Source organism: Brassica napus, chromosome A2 (assembly GCF_020379485.1).
Source record: "Brassica napus cultivar Da-Ae chromosome A2, Da-Ae, whole genome shotgun sequence".
NCBI lineage: Eukaryota > Viridiplantae > Streptophyta > Magnoliopsida > Brassicales > Brassicaceae > Brassica > Brassica napus.
In genome coordinates, this window is record NC_063435.1 from 28,600,819 (window position 1) to 28,625,599 (window position 24,781).

General features: G+C 33.2%; 4 protein-coding genes across 4 annotated transcripts; 1 reads left to right on the top strand and 3 right to left on the bottom strand.

Moving 5' to 3' along the window:
• Window positions 1-207: 207 nt before the first annotated feature.
• On the bottom strand, window positions 208-1,825 carry LOC106369936 (probable transcription factor At5g61620). The gene is made up of 3 exons (XM_013810026.3): window positions 1,097-1,825; window positions 709-920; window positions 208-635 (listed from the first exon to the last, which is right to left on the bottom strand). Exons 1-3 carry the CDS (start codon window positions 1,392-1,394, stop codon window positions 231-233), a joined length of 915 nt encoding a protein of 304 aa, XP_013665480.1. The 5' UTR covers window positions 1,395-1,825; the 3' UTR covers window positions 208-230.
• Window positions 1,826-6,343: 4,518 nt separating this feature from the next.
• LOC106444393 (ethylene-responsive transcription factor ERF104-like) lies at window positions 6,344-7,003 on the top strand. Its single transcript, NM_001315928.1, is given in 1 exon segment — window positions 6,344-7,003. A coding segment is annotated over 1 exon segment (660 nt).
• A 1,326-nt stretch (window positions 7,004-8,329) lies between these two features.
• Window positions 8,330-12,502, bottom strand: LOC111207850 (U-box domain-containing protein 51). Its single transcript, XM_048746904.1, has 9 exons — window positions 12,378-12,502; window positions 11,812-11,987; window positions 11,402-11,523; window positions 11,197-11,318; window positions 10,939-11,114; window positions 10,553-10,863; window positions 9,944-10,483; window positions 8,661-9,446; window positions 8,330-8,584 (listed from the first exon to the last, which is right to left on the bottom strand). The coding sequence occupies exons 2-9, from the start codon at window positions 11,945-11,947 to the stop codon at window positions 8,399-8,401; spliced, it is 2,379 nt and encodes a 792-aa protein (XP_048602861.1). The 5' UTR covers window positions 11,948-11,987; window positions 12,378-12,502; the 3' UTR covers window positions 8,330-8,398.
• A 2,229-nt stretch (window positions 12,503-14,731) lies between these two features.
• Window positions 14,732-18,691, bottom strand: LOC111202746 (U-box domain-containing protein 52-like). Its single transcript, XM_022695615.2, has 8 exons — window positions 18,320-18,691; window positions 18,106-18,227; window positions 17,717-18,032; window positions 17,162-17,616; window positions 16,762-16,863; window positions 16,254-16,682; window positions 15,173-15,931; window positions 14,732-15,089 (listed from the first exon to the last, which is right to left on the bottom strand). Exons 1-8 carry the CDS (start codon window positions 18,522-18,524, stop codon window positions 14,910-14,912), a joined length of 2,568 nt encoding a protein of 855 aa, XP_022551336.2. The 5' UTR covers window positions 18,525-18,691; the 3' UTR covers window positions 14,732-14,909.
• Window positions 18,692-24,781: the final 6,090 nt, after the last annotated feature.

Below are 24,781 nucleotides of genomic sequence, written 5' to 3' on the forward strand. Positions count from 1 at the left end.
TGGATCATCATTTCAATCTATAATTCCAAAGTTTTTTTTGGTTAATAAATGAGCAGCTTAATTTAAATCCAAGTGTATTTATCTGATATCAAAAACAAAAAATTCTACATGAATCCGATTGACAAAACTTCTAAATATAGAGATATATATATTCATATAAAACTATCAAAAAATTGTAATATCACTTCACATGAATAATGCATGGAGGAGGATTAAAATTGTTATTAGCGTCACTTCACATGAATGGTGCCATGGGCAGTCAAGTTGGTTGATCCGGTAGCTTGTGGAGGAGGAGGAGGCAAACCGATAGCAAGTTCCAAACCGTCTTTCGTTGTCATATCAGAGACTTCATTTAAATGAGGTTGAGGCATACTAACCGGTACATGCCTTGGTACAGGTATACCGGAAGGGTGAACATACCTAATCGGTCCAGGGTTGGCGTAGTACATTGGATGGAACATAAAAGGTGAAAAGCTGTAGATTGGCATGTACCCCATTGATAGATTCTGAAACCGGTTTGATATCTCAGTTTGAGTTTGAACTTGTACCGGTTCTTGAGATCCGGTTATTAGTTGTTTAGATGGAGTCTTTGATGATGATGTTGATGCATCTGGAGAATTCTTCTCTTTCTCCTTCTACAAGTTAATCAAAAATTAAAACCCTAAATATCAAAAACTTGGAGTAATGGATACTAAGCAAGGCAAAAACCTGATCTTCTAGAGAGATGTCAAAGAGACTAGCACGTCTTTTTCTCTTGTCGTTACCATTTAACCTAAGAAAATATTTTTGAGCATGACTCGCCACTTGTGTCGGTGTTCTTGTCGTCACGAAGCTCTTTGAGATCCCTCTCCAATCTCCTTTCCCGACCCTCTTCAAGCCGACCAAGAACATACGATGTTCTTCTTCCGTCCATGGATTCCCTATAAAGTTTGATTACAAGAACCGTATAGACAGTGAAACATTGACATTTGTTCCAAAATATTTAGAATTAATGTATATGATTTATAGGTTCTCAATTTTTTTTTAAATTAAAATTCTTACTAGATTGTTTAGTGAATCAAGAAAAAGAATAAAGATAAGGTCAAGAAAAGCCTACCCTTTTTCTTCTCATGAGAAGACCTCCTCTTCTTTGAATGAATCTGACCATCAGAATGATAACCCGTATCTTCAACGGCGGCGATTAGGTCACCATTACCGTTATCAAGAAGAGAATCAAGATTCCCTAAACTGAGACTCTTCCTTAACGCCGTTACCTCAGGCGAGTTAATAGGATCAGATGATATGTCAACGCCGAACAGTTTCACGCTTCCTTTGTTAACGCTGTTAAGGCAACAAGTAGGTGCATTATGACCATTGTTGCCACAAAGTGAACACGTCTTCGCCGTAGTCGCCATCTTTCTCCGATGATCTCTCTCTACGTACGATTTCTCACGAGTTGCATTTATATCTTTAATCTCTGCGTATAATTTATAGATATCTTATATATATACGATATTTATATCCGAATATATGCGTGATCTGGTTTTGTGAATATCTTTGGTGTTTTACCTTAAAGAGATAAAGCGTTTCCTTATTTATCTTCTTTTTTTTGGAAAATATCCAGCAGTATCAGGATAAGATCATAACCTACGGTGTAGATTTTTTACGTTATGCATTAGTGTAGATTTCAGCCGTTAGATTTTTTTCCAGCTAAAATTGTGGTGAATATTAATTCCGGGTATATTTGAGAGAGTAAATCGTATATTCGATTTTTCTTAATTGAGTTTCCAAAGACATCCAGATTTTTATCAATATTTCCCAATCTTAGTGCAGTTGAAATTTACTTTTATCTTTGTCTTAAGATATAAGTAAATTGTACATGCTAGAAAAATTATGGCGAAGTCTTTTAGCACGCACACAGAAAATTCGAGGATATCTATATTATTAAAACTGAAGTACACTTTAGTAATGTTTGGAAACATGAATAGTACTATAACTGAAAATTGTTTGGAAACGAAGATAGCAGTACTACATTAATTGTATTTCCATATTTCACTCATATTAATTATATTGTCTTAACAATATTTCACATCATTAATTATATTACCATAATAATAATAGTGTAGATTTTATTTAGTAGTTAATCAATATTAGTTTTGTGTCAATTATAAAATCAAAAAAGCAAAATAACTGAGTTTTGCATAAGGTTAAGCGTTTGTTTTAATTTGTTTTACTATAACATTTTTTTTTTCAATCAGTGGAAAATTACGTAGCCAAAAACATAATTCAAAAACATGTTTAGTGAATAAAATCATAACTTAAATCAAAATAATAAAAATGAATTACATTCATTGTCACTTAATTTTTCACTCAATATAATTGCTTACTAAATAAAAAAAACTCTTTCAGTTTCACTTAATTTAGCAAAACACATAAAAAATATCATTTATATTAGTTTATAAAATCAGTTAGGCATGAACACTAAATATCCACTTAGGTACGAGTCGTTCCTTTCGGGTATCGTTTTATTTTGTTTTAAAATTACTCACTCCTTGAATATTATAAATTTATGTGTAGATTTTGAGTTGAATCCTTTTGAGTCTGGATGAGTTTGGTTCTGATGTATATGACCCTAAAATATCTAAATAACCAATGTATTTGAAACGGGTTTGGATATTTGTACCAAAAATAACCATATTATCTGATTCGATCCGGATCTTTTGAATACAATTAGTTATATTACGACATATATAAAATATAAAACACTAATTATGAAAAACAAATATTAATGTATAAAAATATAAGTATAGTTTTATTTTAGTAATTTCATTAATTATATTACTTTAACAATATATCACATCATTAATTATATTTACCGTAAAAGTAATAATGTAGATTTTTATTTATTAGTTAATCAATATTAACTTTGTGCAATTATAAAAAAAATAAAAATGTAAGATAACCGAGTTTTGCATATGGTTAATAGTTTGGTTTAATATGTTTTACTAAAACTTTCTTTTGTCTTAGTTCCAATTGGTGAAAAATTACATAGCAAAACACATAATTCAAAGGCATAGTTTATATGAACAAGATAATAATTTAAATCAAAATAATTAAAAAGTATTACATTTATTATCACTTAATGTTTCACTTCATATAACTATTCTATTAAATAAAAAATTCTTTCTATTTTTCTTATTTTTGCCAAATATATAGAAAGAGTTTCCTTTTTAATCTATTTGCAAAATCAGTTAAGTATGGACATTCGGATACTCATTGAGGTACAAGTTGTTTCTTTCGGGATTAATTTTTTTGGATTTTTAAATTAGGCGTCACTTGGATATTATAAATTTATGTATGATGCTTGAGTTGGATCCTCTCGGGTCTGAATGATTTTGATTTTGATGTGTAGAAATATAAAAATATTTAATTAACCAATGTATCTGAAAAGAGTGTATATTTGTACCAAAAATAATCTTATTACCCGATTCAATCCAAATATTTTGAATACAATTAGTTATACGACGACACATCTTAAATATATAACACTAATGATAAAATAACAAATAATTTATAAAACCGTAAAAATTAACACCCGCACGGGCGTGCGGGTCAATCTCTAGTTTAATTATTATTTCTCTATCGATCGGATATTTTATTTTTGACCAAAAATTTCACAATGACATGTCGAATAGGAATTTTCACATCCGTGATTTCTTAAATCTCAATTCGTTGTAAAACTATTTTATTTACAATGAATTGTTGTGCTTCTTTTGTGGGTGCAAATTACTACAAAAGGTTTTTTTCAAAAAAAATTAACCACGAAAGGGTTCGTTGGAATGATGGATTTTCTCTATAATTGTCAAGGTTATTTTGGTTGTGATTTTTCCTTTTTTGAGGTTGCATTATGTCGTGGTAGTGATGATTTAGCTTTTGTCTATGTGGCGTTTATAGTTTGGATTTGGTTACTAAAAAATTGATACTAAATTAGTGTTGAACATCAAAACTACTACAAAAGTGGTGTATGCATGTTAACTTAGAATTCCTAACAACTAATATATGTATCCGTATTGTTGATAACTTGATATAAATATTAAAAGGCAAGTAATCACTAATCCATGAGTAAAACAACTTGTTAATAACATATCAATAAATCAACTTCACATAAAATTAGAGTCATTCTTGGGTTCACTCCCTAGGGTGAACCTCTAGGTTCACCAACCAATAGGATTTCATTATTTCAAATTCGATATTTTTTAAAAAAGGAAACAAAATATTTTCAAATTATATTATGTTTTTAAAATAAAAAAAAGATAATAGTTACAGAAAAAAAGAATTAAAAAAATATATTTTTAATGTTTTCAACAAAACACTAAACCCTAAATCCTAATCCCTAAACCCTAAATCCTAAACCCTAAACCCTAAACCCTTGGATAAACCCTAAACCCTTGGGTAAATCCTAAACCCTTGGGTAAACCCTAAACCCTTGGGTAAACCCTAAACTCTTGGGTAAACCCTAAACTCTTGGATAAATCCTAAACTCTAAATAAAAAACACTAAAACCCTAAACCCTAAACGCTTGAATGTTTTAGTGTATAGTGATTTTGATTTAGAGTTTTGGATTTATCCTAGAGTTTAGGGTTTATCCAAGGGTTTAGGGTTTAGGATTAAGGGTTTAGGGATTAGAATTTAGGGTTTAGGGTTTAATGTTATGCTGACGACGTAAAATATTTTTTTTTGTAATTATTACTTTTTTTTTTACTTTTTAATTTTAAAACATAATATAATTTGACAATATTTTATTTCCTTTTTTAAAAGATATCGAATATAAAATAAAACAATCATATTGGTTGGTGAACCTAGAGGTTCACCCTAAGGGGTGGACCTAAGAATAAGTCATAAAATTATGTCAATAACCCACCCCTGTGTATACACCAAAAACTTGAAGACTTATTCTTGGGTTCACTCCCTAGGGTGAACCTCTAGGTTCACCAACCAATAGGATTTCATTATTTCAAATTCGATATTTTTTAAAAAAGTAAACAAAATATTGTCAAGTTATATTATGTTTTTAAAATAAAAAATAAAAAATAAAAATAGTAGTAATTACAAAAAACTATTTTTAACGTCGTCAGGAAAAAACTAAACCCTAAATTCTAATCCCTAAACCCTAAACCCTTGGGTAAATCCTAGACCCTTGGATAAATTATAAACTCTAAATCAAAAACACTAAACACTAAAACACCCCCTATGGTGAACCTCTAGATTCACCAACCAATAGTGATTGAGTATTTGAAATTTGATATATTTTAAAAAAGGAAATAAAATTGAATATCCAAATTAGATTATATCTTTAAAATAAAATAATAAAAATACATAAAAATAGTTACAAAAAAAAATATATATATTGTTAAATCTTCAGCAAAATATTAAACCCTATACCCTAAATTCTAAACCCTAAATATTAAACCTTAAACTTTGGATAAACTCTAAACGTTGGAAAATCTTAAACCCTAAATCATACACTAAAAACTAAATTTTAATAACACTAAACCCTAAATTCTAATCACTAAACCCTAAACCCTTGGGTAAACTATGAACCCTTGGGTAAACTCTGAACCTTTGAATAAATCATAAACTCTAGGGTTTAATTTTAAATATTTTTGATTTAGAGTTTATGATTTATCCAAGGGTTCAGGCTTTATCCAAGGGTTTAGGGTTTAGTGATTAAGGTTTAGGGTTTAGTGTTATTAAGATTTAGTTTTGATGTATGATTTAGGGTTTAAAATTTTCCAATGGTTTACGGTTTATCCAAGATTTAAGGTTTATAATTTAGGGTTTGGAGTTTAGAATTTAGGGTATAGGATTTAGTATTTTGCTAACATTTTAACAATATTTATTTATTTATTTTTTGTAACTATATTTATGTATTTTTATTATTTTATTTTAAAAATTTATATCATATTTGGAAATTCAATTTTATTTCCTTTTTTAAAAGATATCAAATATCAAATACTCAACCACTATTGTTTGGTGAACCTCTAGGTTCACCTAGGGGGTGAACCCAAGAATTTCTCCTTCATTAATACTTTTAAATGATAAGAAGTCCATGTCGCGCAATAAGACAAAAGAAGTGAAGAAGAGAAGAAAAAAAAAGACAAGATCTAAAGATAAAGAAGACAAGAAGTCAGAAGTCCACTACCAAAACAACCGAAGGTAGTATGATAGTTCTCGGACCGATCCACGAAACTCCCTCAAACCCTTCCTTTCTATAAGCTTTCTTCACTATATAATTACCATATACTCTACTTCACATTTACAAACATATACAAAGATCAATAGGGTTAACTAGGAGTGAAGATAGATGGCAACTAAGCAAGAAGCTTTAGCCATCGAGTTCATAAGCCAACACCTTCTCACAGATTTTGCAAGCCAAGATCACCACCTTCACTCAGAAACAACCCCAAGAACCATAGGAAACCATAACCCTAAACCAAACTCTACTCTTAACCGTCGTAAACCGCCCTTACCGAACCTATCCGTTCCGGTCTCTAGTACGATGAAGAAGCCAGAGGAGGAGGAGAAAAGACACTACCGAGGAGTGAGGAGGAGGCCATGGGGAAAGTATGCAGCGGAGATTAGGGATCCTAACAAAAAGGGTTCTAGGCTTTGGCTTGGGACTTACGACACCGCCGTAGAAGCTGCAAGAGCTTACGACCTAGCGGCGTTTGAGTTGCGTGGGAGAAAAGCAATCTTGAATTTCCCTCTAGATGTTAGGGCTACGTCAGAAAGTTGTTTCGTCGGATTAGGGAAACGAAAGCGGCTTAAGAGCTTCGTGGCGGAGGAAGAGACGGTGCCGGTTAGGGTTAAAGCTGAGGCAAAGGAGAGTTATACCACTGTGGCTGAGGTTGAAGCGGTTCCTTTGACGCCGTCAAGCTGGAAAGGGGTTTGGGACGTGGGAGCAGGAGACGGGATATTCAGTGTTCCTCCGTTAACTCCGACGTCTCCCAGCTCCGCTACTTGAAACTTCTGAATTGTCAACGGTTGGTGACGTACGCTTTCACCTGCTTCACTCTCATAATTTCTTTATTCTTTATAGTATATACTAATACAAGCGGTAGTGTACAAATATCAAATTAGTGTTTTAGTACCAATCATTTTATTCGTTGATTTTTTTTTATAGGAGAAGTGTGGATGTTGAAAATCTAAAATGATATTTTGTATTTGTTGATATTCTTGTAAATTCGTTGATTGTATAAAAATTCTTGTTCATTATAGTTTTTCTTCAAGTCATATCTACACCTCACCGCTAATTAATTAGTCAATAGAGTATACAATTAGAACAGTAAAAAGGTAAACGTAGCTATTAAAAAAATGGTAATTAGTCAATAGAGTATACAATAAGCAGTTATTTACACAAACGTAAACGTCAAAGTTAAGATTTTCAAATTTTCAATAGTGGAACACACCATCAATGGATAATGCCGCCTAAGATTATCTACAAAGCATCCATAAAAAGGATGTGTAATCAACATCATCTTACACAATATTTTAAAATTATGAGGATTAATTTATTCATAAACTATGACTTAATATTATTACTAGATTAGGAGTGTAATTGTCAAGCAACTGAGCAAGAGGGTGGAGTTTGGTTGGTTATATATATGTGGAGCCCTAGAAAATTAAGTAGAAAATCAAGTTGCTTCAAATCATATCCTAGCAAGTAGCTGGCAAGGTAACCCTACATGAAAAGCAACTTGACGAATTTGTCTCTCCTCTAGTCCTCTAATTAGGGTGAACGTTATTATACATGATGTATCTTGATATGTTAAGACATTCACCCATAATACAGCTAAAACCCACCACCTTTTTAGCAAATAACTTAGGATTTGAACCATATGTGACTCAAGGGAATGAACCCAACAAGAATCAAACTAGATGTTAGTGAAGTTAGTCACCATGAGAGACAAAATCAAGTTGGCACAACTTGAATGAGTCCTGACAAAAGATCTTAAATTGTCTCCATAAATGGTTAATGGGTATATAGGAATGGGGGTCCACAGAGTAAACCAGAGAGACAGAGAAAGACTAATGACACCTTACACAATGGCTGCCAAACACATGTTCGATGCAGGAAAATATGATGCTCCGGTCAATTCTAGCCAGAAGAGGAGAAAGAAGTGATGCACCACAGAGCCAAGCAAATGTTTAATTATATAAGATCACTATTTTATTTTTTTTGTCAAACAAGGTTATTAATTTTACGTACAAAACTCAAATAGTTTCAATATGTATAAAATCAACATTTATCTACTCGTGCAGTCGTGTGTGTATGTGTGCACAAGAGTGGTGAGGAAAAGGAAAACACAATGATGCATGTTAATTGACGAGTTTAGAATTGTAACTTGTAACCTTTTTTCTATTTAATTAGATGTGATCTCCACTCCTTAATAGCAGAAAGAAGAGACTGATTAGGAAGAAGAGTTTGGTTGGGGAAGGGCGCATCCGTCATTGGAGATTTATGATTCTTCTCAAGCCATTCCATAATGGCTTTCTTCTCGTATGTGTATCCATCAGAAGCAACACAAGGATTATCCATCACATCCTAATATCATCAATAATGATCAAAATCAAACAAAAATAAACGATAACTATGTTGTAAATTCGATCATTATCATTACCTTAGTTATTGGACAGTAGAAATGGCCCGGAGCGTGGTGGTTATGGTCCATTAGGGTTTCAGCAAACATGTTTCTTGCGTTACAAGCAACGTCCTTTAATCGTTCAAGAACCGGTAGAATCTCTTTCCCTAGATCAGGACGGTCACGCTTCCTCATCTCTGCACATCTAAGCCCTATCATAACCATCTCTTTCGCTTCCTTAACCGGCCAATCACCAGCAGTCTTATCCAAGATCTCTGAAAATTTCCCGGTTTGATCTCTCAACGCTTTCTCTAACGAATGAGCCAAACCCATAGCTGACCTAGCCGTTGCTAGCTGAAGAAGTATGATTCCAAACGCGTAGATATCAGATTCTGGAGTGACCACACCGGTTCTTTGGTACTCAGGATCAATGTAGAAGAACGTTCCTACCGGGCCGGTTTGGTTAAAAACCGTTGAGGCATGAGAAGGGTCGAGATTAACCATTTTGGAGAGGCCTACGTCTCCGATTTTGCTCACATTGTTCCGGTCTAGGAGTATATTTGCCGGTTTAAGATCACGGTGAACGATTGGTCTTGGCTCGTTTGTGTGGAGAAAGTAGAGAGCTGAAGCTATCTCCCAAGCGATTCTGAACCGCTCAAACCACCGTAACGGCGGTTGTGGTGCGTCAGAGTTTGGTCTGCGTGTCATGAGTCTTTCCTCGAGGCTTCCGTTGTGCATATACTCGTAGACTAAGCTGCCGTGGTCAGGACATGCGCCTAGGAGGAGAAGCAAGTGTGGGTGGCGAATCTTGCTAAGAATCTCAAGCTGGAGAAGTATCAACCAAAAGAGCAATCGTTTTGAAAAAAAAAACTCTGAATATCAATGTTATGAAAACCGTCTTAAAATCCGATTTAAGCAAATACAAATTTGTTTAAATCGTACTAAATTGATCAAATCATTCTAAATCAGTTTTAATTAATTTAAATTAGTTTAAACCTGTTAAATCAAGTAACATCAAATTAGGGCATTACTAATTTAATTATATTATTTTTATCATTAATTTGTCTATGAATAAAGTTTTAATTTTCTTCTCGTCAAAGTATATCTAATTTATAATGTTTCATCAAATTAATTTTCTAATTAATCACAATATTTTCAAAATAACATGAACAGTTAAGGCAGAACATAAGCTTTGAATAATTCACATAGTAGCTAATTTTTAATAGAGCATTTAGTTAACGCCTAAAGATTTTTTTGAACATTGGAAAATAGTAAGCTTGCTTAACATTATAAAAAGTAAAAGGAAAAATTATCTTATTTACCTCTTGGTGAAACTGTTTGGTTAAGTTACTTTTGTCTGAATGAAGAACCTTGACAGCTACTGTCGTGTGGTGCAAGTTACACCGATACACGCTTCCATACCCGCCCATTCCAATCTTAAGTTCATCAGAGAACGAGGAAGTAGCCTGAACGATCTCGTCCCACTCAAATTTCATGTATTGTTGGCGTTGAAGCGGTCCTCCTTCAAGTGCATCCTCTAGCCTCTGCTTCTCCCTTCTAACCTCTTCAGCTCTTGCTTGCGCCTCAAGTTTGTCTTCAGTTTCTCTCTCAACGCATCTTCTCACGAGCTCAGCTTCGTTTTCCGCCTGCTCTTGTCTCTCCCTCTCCATCTCCACCACTTCGTCCGCGTCTTCTTCTCTTATCGTTAAGTTCTTGAGCCTCGAAGCTTCCTCTGACCTACGCTGGTTCAGATCTTGAACCTTTTTAGAAGCATCCATGACTTCTCCTTGAGCAACTGCATACATTCCTTTAATATGGCGGAGCTCAATCTTCAGCTTCTCTAGCTCAAAGTCTTTATTCACCTACATGTTAACAATGCCACATTCAAAAACTATAAATATACTTAAATGAATCAACTCCACTCCTTATACCTGGCTACTAGATGAAGTAGGGTCGCTGGAGCAACTTGAGCTTGAACCCTCATCTGTATAAGACCTTCTCCTGCCTTGTATATCACTTCCTCCATACCCGATTCCCGAGCTGCTTGTTCGGTAAAAGCCCTTCTGGTTAAGCATCTTTGTATCCACATCTAGGGACGCAGTTCTGTTATGGTGTGTATCAATATTGCTATTTGTTCCAATCTTTGTGCCGACCTTCTGGTTAACGGTTGAAAGTGCTTGCATTCTTTGGAAGAGTAAAGGTGTAGATGAGAATTGATGACTTGATGTTGAACTTACCGACCCTAAAATGTTACAAAAGCAACCAATATCAAACCGGCTTTCAAGAACTTCTTGTGTCCTAAAGAAGTAGTTATTACCTGAATGGCTACTTGAAGTGAACTGGTTTTCGCTTCTATCATCTGTAATGCTTGTTTCAATGTCTATATCGGATTTACGAACATTGAGAAGCTTTCCTTTAGAGATAACGTGAACGGTGCAGAATCTTGGTGTAACATCTGAAATCTTTGAAGACAAGTTGCTTCTCTTCAACTTCCTGCAAAACAAAAAAAAAAAATATATATTTAAGGAATTGAAAAATTCCGAAAGATTTAAAACTTGTTTTGGATATTTTATACCATGAGAAGATAATAGAAGAGGAAGCTCCAATGACTAGCTCACTGATTCCATGATCTTGAACCGCTTTAGAGATGGCATCTGCTACATCATCTGATTCAAGCACCATTATATCCATTTGTACCTATCACATTTTCACAAGATACAAGTTCTTGATAACAAAAATAAGAAACAAGAAATTAAATCAAGTGGTCCAGATTAGAATACCTCTCTATGAGCGAACATGTCTCTGCTTGGAAGAAGCATTTCTCTTGTTTTCCTGTCAACATCTTTCTTGTAAACCGTTGTGGTTGAATCTTTTCTTGCGGTTGAAACCGAAATTGAATCTCCTATTTTTTTCACAAAATATGGATCAAGTGTTTTTTTTAGTAAAATGTTAAATTTTATATTAATTTTTATATTTTTTGAAAAATTATAATGAGAATTCATGGCGGAATGCAAAAATGAAACTAAACAGCTAGAAACTAGGACGGCAAATAACTGAACCCAACGTAGAACCGGACTTAGCCTAATAACCAGCTAGACAACGAGACTGGCTCGGACCGAAGAAAACGGGTGAGCCTAATATCAGATCAAGTTTTAACTTAAAAGGTTGTAACGTTTTGTAATATTCTTACTTGGCTGGACATGTAAGAGTTTGAAGACGACATGTTCTTGAGAAGCGAATTGTTGAAGTGCCCATCGAACAACGCCTTTTGTTTTGCTGTTGTTTCCTTTGATCGCCACCGCTACGATTAAAGCTCCATCTCCCATTTCTTCAACTTCAGCGGCTAAGATCTGATGATCCAAAAAACTACAGAAACCAAGAAAGGGTTATTAGAGATAAGTTCTGAAGATTGCTGATGGATTTGACTTATTTCAAGCTTTTTGTTTCCTTAATCTGGTCGTTGAAATGATTTAAGAGCTTAGAGAGACAAAGAGAGGTGGAGAGAGAGAGTCATGACTTGGTATGTTTTTTACTTTTGGAACAACTTGGTATGTTTTTTTTTGATTAATTAATGTAGTTACAAAGACATGTTCTGTGGACAAAACAAACAAGCTGAATCCTTAATGGATAAAATAATTTATAAAATAATATTTATTCAAAAAAGTAACATAACAAGATGGAAGACCCTGATTAACTAATTCAACGGGTAAGATTATAAGCGTTTAAGGTTTGTTTTATTAAATTTTAAGAAAATACCAGAAAGTCTTAACAATGGTATCAGATAAGATTTGAAGATATCTAACGATTTCTTTTGACTTGCTTGAAGCTTTCCCAGAAACTCGACGAATGGATGTGAAGGAGAGAGAGAAAGAGAAGAAGAAGATGACGAATCAAATTTGAGTCAGTGAAATGGTCAGTTGATTAAATAAATATCTATATTTTAAACCAGGATTTCAAAAAAGTAATGATTAAAAGGTTAAGGGAATGAAAGTGTCAAAAAAGTCTAGATGATTTTTTGTTTGTTTGTGTGATGTCTCTTCCACAAAGGTTTGAGAAGCGAGATGACGTTGTAAGTCAGAACGACGTGGGATTTTGTCGGACTACCAACTTGTTTATTCTATATTCTTGACTTTTCAAGTTGTGAGGTTTTCGCTGATAAATAGTGAATACATACGATTTATCTTTTGTTTTAGCTTTCTTGTTCAACTACAATATGACTCTTCTTTTGCGAATCTTGTTGTAGTGACATGAAATTGAACTTGATGATAATTTTCATGTGGTTTTACCTTGGTTTTAAAAGCAAATGAATCATGGAATAATACGTGAGAGAACTTATCCATAGCAGCTCCTTTCTTGGACCTCGTTGCGTCGATATACCTCCCAGTAAAATTATCACATGAATCTTCCCGTCACAATACAATCTGAACCAAAACGTCTTGTGGTCTATACTCCAACTAATAAACTTCTCCGCATGAATCTTTAGTATTTGGGTACTTGAGAAGTTTAACAGTAAAACAGAAAATCCCCTATAAAGCTTTCAGATGCGGATGCTCACCTCTTAAATGGATATGCATGTCAGATCAGTTAGACGACAAGTTAATTTGATCTACTTATTCATGCAACAGAGCAATTGAAATACAGATGTACACGTGACCATTTATTGAGACTGTCCTTCTACAACTCTTTTGAGTGACATGTGAACTTTTAAACAAAGTTACTCTCTCCTTTTTAATACAAGTCGTATTAGAATTGTTCACATAGATTAAAAAAATCATTATTTTTTATATTTTTTAAACAATACATCATTAATTATTTACCTAACCACAAATCAATCAATAATAAAATAAAAGATATATTATCATTGGTCATATAACATTAAGTGTTAATAAATTTTACAAAGAAAACCAAAAACGTTATATAATTTGGAACATAAAAATTTCTCTAAAACGACTTATATTAAAAAAAACAGAGCGAGTATTACGTACCTAGTTTGTCATTTACTCAGTTACTGTACAACCATTTAGTCAGTGGTCGATTTAATAACTACAATTTTTAATACTCACTCAGTTTCACAAAACATTTAATATTATGAGACACATATACTAGTAGTAATAAATAGCATTATTTTCATTGGATTACTCTTGGATGTATTTATAGTGGAGGTCCAATATGAGCATACAGATGTACTTTTAGCATTTATTATGTTCATTAAATGGCTTTGAGTTGTTAATATTCAACGTTGGACAAAATAACAGGTGCTGGAAATCTGAGATAAGGATGTTATGGGGAATAAAACTTTAAATTATGCGTTTGTAAACACAGTTTTAACTTTATCACTGATCATGTGCATTTATTGACCTTAACCTCGAGTGGACATTTCGTGGTTGATATGATAGTGTAGGTGTGGGTTCTTTTCTTGGAGATGGTCCAACATCTTCATATCATCAGTCTATCTAATTCTATTTGGACTGAAATAAGTTTTTAATAGAATTTGTAGTTTAGTGGTGTGTATTAATGTTGGCAAAACATAGAATGACAAATCCTTTTTTTTTTTTTTAATACTTATTCATTTATGTTTTTCTTTTTCAGAGTACCTTTACAATATAAAGATAAAGGAAAAAAAGATACAAAGATACAAGAAAATAAAAGAGCAAACAACCCGTGTGAAGCAGATAATATGATGAAGGACCTGGCTAGTGAAGCTGGAAGTTTTCAAACCAAAGAGATAGATATGTTGTTGTTCTTATGTGTGTCGAAGCTGCTGTGGTAACTGAATGGATAGTGGACCATCTCTCTCTGTCCAAACCCATAAGTCTTGCCCTTATTTGAAGTTGGATTTCCTTTATAACAACTTGAGATGGTTTGCTTGATGAAGTATGCAATCTGGAATTTCGCTCTTTCCATAGAAAATAAATTACCGCTTGGAAAATTAGGAGAACAAGAGGCTTCAGTTCTTTGCTGACTGCCGAGGACCTCAACCAAGCCTCCACACCTTCAAATGACAAATCCTTGATTTAAATGAAAATATAAATCAAGAGTTTTTTTTCTTAAGGAGGTTCAAAATGAGATTACACTTTTATCAAACAAGAGTAGAAAGAAATACAAGAAGATTAAATCAAAAGACATATCTCTTTTCTTTTTCTTTTTGAACAAAACAAAAGACATATATCTCTTCATCTCTATTGTTGTAATCTGGCATCTCATCACACAAGAGAAAAAAGGAGGAACGAAAAACACACACACACAAAAAAAGGTCACTGAACCAAATTGTACTTATCTCTCTCATTATTATTTATTAGATTTCCACTCCATGATTGCTGAGTAAAGAGTGTAATTAGCAAGAAGGTTCTTGTTAGGCAACGGTAGGTTTGTCACTGGGGACGTATCATTCTCTCTAAGCCAGTCCTGTATGGCTTCACGATCGTACGTGTATCCATCTGCAGCTACGCATGGCTCGTTCATCACTCCCTATAATCAATGTAAAGAAAACTAGGTTAAATCATGACCAATACAAAGTTTCTTGCCATGCAAGTAACAAATAATGTTCAAACCTTGAGAAGTGGACAAATGAAGTGAGATGGAGGACCAGAAGGAGTTCTCCCGAGAAGGTTTTGAGCTTTGTCAACGACTTTCCTAAGCCGCTCCAAAGCCGGTATGATCTGATCCTTAAGATCAGGTCTATCTCTACGTCTTAGTTCAGTACAACACAGCCCTAAAGCAGCTAACTCACGAGTCTCACTAATAGGCCACGGTCCAGCTTTCACGTCCAACAATGCCATAAACTCAGCATCATCTCCAATAGCTTCTTCAACCATATGAGTAATAGCTATTGCGGGCTTGCCTGTTATCAGCTGAAGAATCACAATCCCTAGTGAATATACATCGGACTTGGGTGAGATGATCCCTGTCCGTTGATACTCAGGGTCGATGTAACATAGTGTTCCCACGGGACTTGTTTTCTTGAAGACGGTTAGTTTAGAAGCAGCGTCGTCTTGGTTAACCATCGTGGAGAGGCCAACGTCGCCTAGTTTGCTGACGAAGTTGTGGTCAAGTAAGATGTTTCCTGGTTTGAGGTCACGGTGAATGATTGGTCTAGGCTTGGACTTGTGGAGGAAGACTAGCGCTGAAGCGACTTCTAAAGCGATCCTGAAACGCTCGAACCAAGGGATAGCAGGTGTGTCGTTGACTTGCATCAACCTGTCATCTAAGCTTCCGTTATCCATGTACTCGTAGACCAAGCAGCCTCGTTCGGGACATGCCCCGAGGAGGAGGACTAGGTGAGGATGTCGGATCTTGCTCAAGATCTCAAGCTGTCAAAACATAAATGCAAAATATTTTAGACTCTTATTGGTAAGATTTTGGTAAACAAAAAAGAAACTGAGGAGTGAAGTAAGCCATTAGATAATTTACTAGAGTCGGTCCGAGAGTGCATAAAATTTTTTAAGGTAAAACTTGATAAAATTTTCTTCTTATAATATAGGTCTTAAGACTTATTTATATTTACTTTTAAAAATTTAGGAGTCAAGACGAATGTTTCATAAGACTTGTCATGTGATGCAGATTACATTTGTAAATTTAGGAGTCAAGAGGAATGTTTCATCATGCCTTGTTTAATGTAACTAGAAAACTGACCTCTTGATCAAACTGTTTAGAGAGCTGAGTTTCTCCTGCATGAAGCACCTTGACAGCACCCGTCGTGTGATGAAGATTACATTTGTAAACGGTTCCATAGGCTCCCATTCCGATCTTGAGATCTTCAGAAAAGTCAGAAGTCGCGGCTGCAATCTCCTCCCATGAGTAGTGTTGGTACTGGATCCCTGGAGAGACGAGAGAAGCCTGGAGCTTATCTTTCTCTTTTGCATCGCGCTCTGCTTTGATCTCAGCTTCTCTTCTACGTAAAGCCTCTTTCATCATGAGTTCTTTAACCTTCTCTGCCTCCTTCATCGTCTCTTCGTACCTCTGCTTCTCCTTTGAAGCTGTATCTTTAGCTAGTTCTTCCTTTTCTTTCAGCTCCATAAGCTTCTCTGACTCCTCATGTTTTCGCTGGTTTAGCTCAGTTAGCTGCAACCAAAAACATAAATAAGAACACATAATGTAACATAACAAGAAAAATGCCACGGTCAAAAGTTTAGACTAAAACCTTTTGAGAGGCATCAACAGTCTCGGTTTGAGCCATAGCATACATCTCCTGAACATGTTTCAGCTCGGCTCTCAGCTTCTCTATCTCAAAATTCAGATTCACCTACACAATTAGACATAACTTCAGTTCCAAACATAAATATGTTCTGTCTCTCCGAAAAAAAGAACAGAATCAAGATCAAGACAGTTTGATTGCCCTGAGTCAGCAAAATGATATGATACTCTAGAATCTAGTTCTCTGTTGAAATTACACATCGAAAGATTACAGAAACCAACACTAATATATAAGAGACTTTGGCCCATTTACCGTTAGTTAATTGATTTTAAGTTGGAAGTCCATGAAATTTAACCTTCTCAGATCTCTAGAAAAAGAATATCAAGAACCAACACAGTTGACTTACCTGATTATTATCGGTCACGGAATGGACACTGAGGAGGCCCTCAGACATGTTAGAAGCTTGATGAGAAACAAAAGAATAGTTCTCAGGAACCACTGCTCCCCAATCCATATTGGTTATATCGTGGTTGTTGCTCGATGACGAGCTCATGATCGATCTCCTATCCTCATGATCTCTCCATTTAGAAGCAAAGCTCATCGCGTGATACGCCTCAGCTCCCATTGGAAACGATGCACTAAAGCTCTCATTGCTAGTGTTACTCTTCTTCTCTTCATTGCCACTGCTCGGTACAATCTGCATCGCTCTCCCTGTAGACACTTCCGACTGGTCCGTCTCGCTAGAACTCGTATCCATTTGAACCACCGCGCTGCTGCCCACCTCCGAATGTTTTGCAGGGGGGAGGAAATGAGAGACTCGGGATTGCGCTTCCGAAACAAAGGAGAGAAAGTCTTGGTAGTCTGTTCCAGACGACCAAATAAATAATTGTTAAGTTTTATGGACTTCCAACTTAAAACAATAAAATAAAAGACTCGTTACGATTCAATCTTAGAGTTTTACCAGAGGGGACTCTAGGACTAGGACTATCAGTGGAGCCACTCGTGAAGCTGTCTCTCTCTATTCTCTCGATCCTTATCGTTCCGCTAGCGTCTGAATCAGAAGGACGCACGGATGCTAGCTTCCCCTTTGAGACTACATAGACTGTGCAGAATCTTGGAACAGCAGTGGCGATCATAGAAGACATATCGATCTTTCTTGAAAAGAATCCGCGAAGAGACATTCCTATAACGAGTTTGGTGACTCTTGTTCCAGCAATCTCTTCTGCTATCGCAGCCACAGGATCGTGCGACTCCAGCACCAGAATCTCTACTCGCACCTACGTTACACCATTTGGGATACTTTCAGATTTTGAGAAAACAGAACAATAAAGGAAAGTCTTGAGACCAAACCTTTCTCCTTTCGAACATTTTCTTGTAAGGACGGAGCGTCTCGTTTGTGTTCCAATCCACTTCTTGTCTGTAAGCTGATACTACGTCAGCTCTTAGCTCGGATATCGATATCGCATTCCCCACTGAAACCGAATAAGAAAGACTCAAATCTTTGTTCCCAAACACATAGATATTTTGCATAAGCTATAAAAAAATATTTTAAGTCACAACTTACTAGGGGTAGGGATGTAAGTGACAGGAGGACGAACATAGATCAATTTGAAATCAGAGAAGCCTTCAGGGATGAACTTCTCAAGAGCCCAAAAGGCTACGTATTTGCTCTTCTTTTTACCATTAATGGCTACAGCTACAGCAGGAGATGGTGTAGGAGGTTGAGATAGGTGTTCGCTTAATGATCTTGCTGGTTTTTTTCCTTCCATTGTGGCTTTCAGACAAAAGTCAACACGGTAGTTACCTTGTAGTTATGTTCTAACAGAGAACAATGAGGAGGAAGAAGAACAAAACCCCTAAAGTTTGGTGATCTTATGACATTTTCTTAAAGACAGAAAACTTGCCACAAGCAAACACGTTGTTGCCGCACAATCTTTATTTATAGTTAGCTCACTAATTAATTATTTTTTTTCATACGTTGAAATAGTAGTACATACTTTTCTCTGTCTTGTTTCTATAAAATTATCGTTATATACGTCGTAAAAGTATCTACGTCGTATATCCCTCAATTTTTGTTTTAAATAAACAAAGTCAAACAAATAAAATAAAGGCTTGAGATTGTTATTAAAGTATATATATATACAATTAGAAGATGATAAAATTAATAAAGATAAAATTCATTACAAGTGTAACCTGAGAAAAGTTTTACATTACTTAATCAGAAATATATTAGGCCATAAACTCTTTTTACATTTGCTTTGAGTTAAGAAAGAATATAGAAATAGATGTAAAATACATTCCTAATTTGAATTCATGGACTGACTACATTGCTCCACGAGACAATGTAGAAACTACGAGATCTTTCTAAACATCTCTGGATATTTTAGGGAAAATGAGTTTTTAAATTCTCATCTATTTGAAATCAGCACTTTTAATACTCAGCTATCACTTGCACAGATTTAATCTCAAAATCATAGTTGACTGCGCAAAATTAGACTTGAAAAATTCAAACGTTAATTACTAGACATAAACGTTAATTGTAATTGGAAAGGGGATCAAGTTTAGATTTCAAAACTCTAAAATTAGTAATATCGATTGTGTCATGCGATTCGGAGTGATAGAAAACGATTATGAGTGATAGAAAGTGATTCACAATGACTGAAGATCAAACAAGTGTACTTCCAGTGAGAGAATAGTGAAAATCTACTTCGGAAGTAATGGTGGAAGTTGGAAAAATTTCTGATTTGAAGAATATCCAGAATTTTAATTCCGATAGAAAGTGAAAGGTAAATGATTAAGCCATGTTGAATCATGTCCGAGTTCCTAAGTGGTTTTTCACCATCCTTTCACTGACTTGTTTTCTCTAAAGTCGCTGAGAATCGCTTCTTCTCACTCAGAATTGCATAGACAGTACTGTTATTTGTGATTGGAGTTTTGAAAGGCAAACTCAATTTTTTTTTCTAATTACAGTTAACGTTTTCGTCTAGTAATTAACGTTTGATTTTTAATTCTAATTTTGCACAATCAACCATGATTTCAGGACTAAATATGCGCAAGTGATAGTTGGATATTAAAACTGTTGATTTCAAATAGTTGGGGATTTATAAATCTTTTTTTCCAGATATCTTATGGTGTAGAAACATTAACGAGCATTCTTTAAAATTAATAGATTAAGGATTTTTCTACAAAGAACATTTATCCAAATAAAGAGTTGACTACACTCTTTTTTTGTCTTTTGAGAAAAGCTGTAGATTAAGGAGTTTTCTGCACTTTTTATTACTATTTAATCTATTAAATTAAAGTCATATAACTTTTTGTGTGATTTTTTTATTTGGACCCTTTCTTAGAAAATTTATCAAATTACACATAATTTAATTAAAATATCTTTTAATATCTTAATATTTTATTTGAAATACAAATAAACAACTTTCTTTACAAAATTCTAACAAAATCTTTAAAAAAACTATTTGCAGTTTATTTTTGTAATTAATTAATTTAAATTCTGATTATCATTAAAATGAACTTAAAAATTAAAATCAATTCAGTTTTATTTTAAAATTAAAATTAAAATCACATATAATATTTTACTGATAATTTAAATTGAAATTAATTTATTTTTGAAAATGAAAATTTTAAAATGTTTTGTTAGATTTTTGTAAAAAAATTATTCATTTTCATTTGAAAAAATAAAAAAATGAAAATATATCTGACATATTAAATTAGAGTCATATTTTAGACTTCATATGTTATATTTAATTTTGAACTATCAAACACGGGTTTATCTAAATCATTTAAATTTGATTATATAAAATATTTATAAAAAAATTTAATATTATTAGTTCAGGATAACTCATCTATACTATTAAAATATAAGTCATGACTTCTTTCATGTGTGATATTTTAAATGGATCATCCCTAGAATGTTGCTTATGTTATTATTTTTTGTATTTTCATGATAAAATCCTAACAACCTATTTAAATCTTTTTTTTATTCCATCAAAATATTATTAGATATGCATAATTTCAAAATATAATATTCCAAAAATCATTTAAATTTGATTATATAAAATATTTATAAAAAAATTTAATATTATTAGTTCAGGATAACTCATCTATACTATTAAAATATAAGTCATGACTTCTTTCATGTGTGATATTTTAAATTGATCATCCCTAGAATGTTGCTTATGTTATTATTTTTTGTATTTTCATGATAAAATCCTAACAACCTATTTAAATCTTTTTTTATTCCATCAAAATATTATTAGATATGCATAATTTCAAAATATAATATTCCATCAATATATAATAATATTTGCATATAACCATTTATAATCTACTTAATAATAATAAAATTTAATTATTCTAGAAGTTTATACTTGTATATGATCTAATTAATAATAATAATAATAACATTTATTATGCAAATACAATAATTTTTTTTGGCAAAATACAATAATGTTAGAATTTTACCTTGCAAATAATAAAATTGAATAAAACATTAAAAATCCTAACACTATTGTATTTGCATAATAAATGGTATTATTATTAATTATATAATATAGTGATGAACTTTTCATGCGTGATTTTTTTAATTTGGACCATTTTTAAAAATTTATCAACTTTTACATAAATTAATTATAATATTTTCTCTTTATTTGAATACAAATAAATATCTTTAATATTTTCTAACCAAATATTTTTAATATTTTCTAACCAAAAGAAAAACTAAAAAGTAATAGATAAAAGTAAATATTTAATTTTTATTAATATGTGTGAACCTTAAACATCATATTTGTATTAGATGAAGTATAAACTAAACTATTTAAGTATAAAAATATAAAAAACCCGCACAATCTAGTTTAGGATTAGAGTTCATATCAACTTCTAGCTAACACTTCATATACAAAGATTTATATTCGGTTTCCAGATCTAAGTGACGAACCTATGATCATTTTAAAAGATAGAAAAAAATAAACTCAAACAAACTAAATGTTTAAAATAAAATTTAGCTGCGCATAGTGCGGATTCTATCGTAGTTAAAGCTTAATACCCAATCCATTATAACTTCAATAAAGATTTGATTTTCCGTGATCATGATTTACGGACATAGTTTGAGTTATCGCTTACATATTAATTAAGATCAAAATTGAAATTATAGGATAACATTTAGTCGCCTACACGACATTCTCGTCCGTTTTGTCACGTCTTTTCTTGCTTACTATACCTTATGACTATTTATCATATGCTTTATTAATGAGAAAACTGCAACAACTAGAGATCTAGTCTTATAGAATCGTCGAGGATATACCTAGGAACTCCTTTGACTTTATGTGCTCGTGTTTTTTTTTTAAAAGATTTTGAATTTTAATGTATTACAAAAAGTCAACTATGTTCATATGTTATGTTGTTTACTGAGAAAAAAAATCCTTTAGTCTCTTTGTCTGATCAATTCAGACAAATCCGAAGAAGCTAAATAGGCCAATGGGGAACAGATTTCTGTTTAAAGAAACAAAACAATATTAAAGAATAATACTCCAAACGTGAGCACACTATCCTTGTTCATGCTGTCGCTCTTCTTGACAAGACCTCCATGATGGAATGTAATGAAACTCGAAACGATAAGATTTAATCTTATTAACAACACTGAAAGTGTTTAGAATTCACTAGGTTAATGATAATGCATTATTGTCTTTTTAATGTGCTCATAACTTCAAGCTAAGGCATTGCTGTGCTTACAACATGACAAAAATAAAAGCATGGGCCATGTATATTAAATCTGTTCGGATGTGTGTTTTTGTAAACTGATTAGTGTTTGTTGGCCAAGTCGTAATCCAGCAGAACGTCGCCAATGAGAGATGTGTTGTTTCTTCAAGAAGCAAAGCCGAAGAGCTAGGAAGATGATCGGAGATGATGTGATCGTTCTTGGTAATGTTACTGATGCTAAATGCGAATATGTTTGTGGTCAATATATTGGGGTGTGATTGTTGATATATATCTCTTCGTATATGTTGTTTTATGTGATTGTAGCTTTTTTTTTTCTTTTTTTGAAGGGTGTTAGGGAGTGAGTATATATGAGTGTACTTCTGCTTTTGTGTATGAGTGAAATGTTTTACATTTTGTTTGGAGAGGATCAAGTCAACCAAACTCCTACATTTCTCGGGCTAGTTAGAGTAACTGTCAGTATGTGGGTCTTTAAGTCTTTTACCCATTATCGGCCCGTTTTATTTCAGCGTAGTCGATGTACAACTCAAAACGATTTTGGAACACTTAACATGTGAACTCCAACTTCTTTGAAAGGAGTCAACATTAGTATCAATTTCATTTTTATTAACATAAATGCAAAGAAACAATCAAGCTACGCGACTTCATTTGATGATATTTCCATTTAACGTAAATTCTTAGTCTTACCACTAATTATTATGCAGTTCTTTACTTCGTATACTAATCAATGTATATATTTGGATTGAATATCTTTGACTTCACTTAGTCAAACAAAAACATAAATTCTGATTAATTTGTAAATTGACACGTAGATATATTAAATATAGAAAATCTTCTAAATAAAACATAATAATATGTACCATTAATGTTTTAGTCTTGATGTTTGACTAACACAATATTACTATGAATTATGAATGGTCTTTAACCATGTACTATGTATGAATTATGAGACATTCTTTAATCATGTGGATTTCTCTAAACCATATAGAATCACTGCATCAACATTTACAAATTTTGTATTTCGCAATTTTCTGCTGAAATTAAATTCTGAAAGAAATGTATATTCTGTATAAGCAATTTTATGAAAAACACATAAACTGTAACCAAATTTTATTATTATAAAGAAAAAAAACTTAAAGGTACGAAAAATGAAAACAAAATACGAACTTTAACAAAAGTCTTATTTATAAAATAGAGAAAATAAACTAAAAAGGGCACAACAACATAAACATATAGAGCATAATGCATTATTTGTTCATCCATATCAGTTAATCACCCAAATTCCACAATTCATAGGTTCTATGTTACTCGGTTGAAGTCGACTAACCAAACATAACCGAACCTAATTACATTTAATGTAATGAACCTTCTTGTGACCACCAAGTGCTTGACCAGATTCAAATACTCTGCCACAGACTTCACATTCATAACGTCGGTCTTGATCATTCTTGTCTCAAATCTTCAACCGTTGGTTTTTATGGCTCGTTCGATGACCACCTAATCCCATGAGTAGTATTGGTATTGGATCCCGGGACAGACGAGAGAAGCCTGGAGCTCATCTTTCTCTTTAGCATCACGCTCTGCTTTGATCTCAGCTTCTCTTCTACGTAAAGCCTCTTTCATCATGAGTTCTTTAACCTTCTCTGCCTCCTTCATAGTATCTTCGTACCTCTGCTTCTCCTTTGAAGCTGTATCTTTAGCTAGTTCTTCCTTTTCTTTTAGCTCCATAAGCTTCTCTGACTCCTCATATTTTCGCTGGTTTAGCTCAGTTAGCTGCAACCAGGGGCGAAGCCAGAAATTTTTTATAATGGGTGCACAACATTAAAGCCAAGAAATTTCATTCGATTTCGTAGAGTTGTCTTCAGTATTTTCATTGTCGAGAAATATCTTTTAATATTTGCAACTGATAAAGTTAAAATCAACTTCAAAAACCTATAAACCAAAATTAAAGATTATTAAGTAATAAACTATTTTTTCATCGTCGAGATAAATCTAATTAAAACTGAAAACGTAATATAATTCAAACGTGCAATCTACCAAAAACATGATTAATGAAACGTATATAAATTACAAACATGTAAAACCTGCAAACCATCAAGAGTAAAAGAGTAAAGCCACTTCTATGAATTTTGGACTTTTACTGAATCAAAAACTTAGATGCTATATAAATAATTACTAATCGTAAACATTGTTTAGAACGACTCAAAGCATTAACATATAGATTATTAAATTAGTTACCAGTTTTGTATGGTAGACAAGAGAATAAAACTTTGTCAATTTGATTTGATGGTTTACACTTGCA

Excerpts from the sequence above, each read along its gene's own strand:
- LOC111207850 (XM_048746904.1), bottom strand. The coding sequence starts at position 11,947 with ATGGGAGATGGAGCTTTAATCGTAGCGGTGGCGATCAAAGGAAACAAC. Across the intron at positions 11,319-11,401 it reads ACATGTTCGCTCATAGAGAG|GTACAAATGGATATAATGGT; the intron begins GTATTCTAATCT and ends AAAATGTGATAG. Across the intron at positions 11,115-11,196 it reads TCTTCTATTATCTTCTCATG|GAAGTTGAAGAGAAGCAACT; the intron begins GTATAAAATATC and ends TTTGTTTTGCAG.
- LOC106369936 (XM_013810026.3), bottom strand. The coding sequence starts at position 1,394 with ATGGCGACTACGGCGAAGACGTGTTCACTTTGTGGCAACAATGGTCAT. Across the intron at positions 921-1,096 it reads TTCTCATGAGAAGAAAAAGG|GGAATCCATGGACGGAAGAA; the intron begins GTAGGCTTTTCT and ends CAAACTTTATAG. Across the intron at positions 636-708 it reads ACATCTCTCTAGAAGATCAG|AAGGAGAAAGAGAAGAATTC; the intron begins GTTTTTGCCTTG and ends ATTAACTTGTAG.
- LOC111202746 (XM_022695615.2), bottom strand. The coding sequence starts at position 18,524 with ATGGAAGGAAAAAAACCAGCAAGATCATTAAGCGAACACCTATCTCAA. Across the intron at positions 15,932-16,253 it reads CTAAACAGTTTGATCAAGAG|CTTGAGATCTTGAGCAAGAT; the intron begins GTCAGTTTTCTA and ends ATGTTTTGACAG. Across the intron at positions 15,090-15,172 it reads TCATTTGTCCACTTCTCAAG|GGAGTGATGAACGAGCCATG; the intron begins GTTTGAACATTA and ends CATTGATTATAG.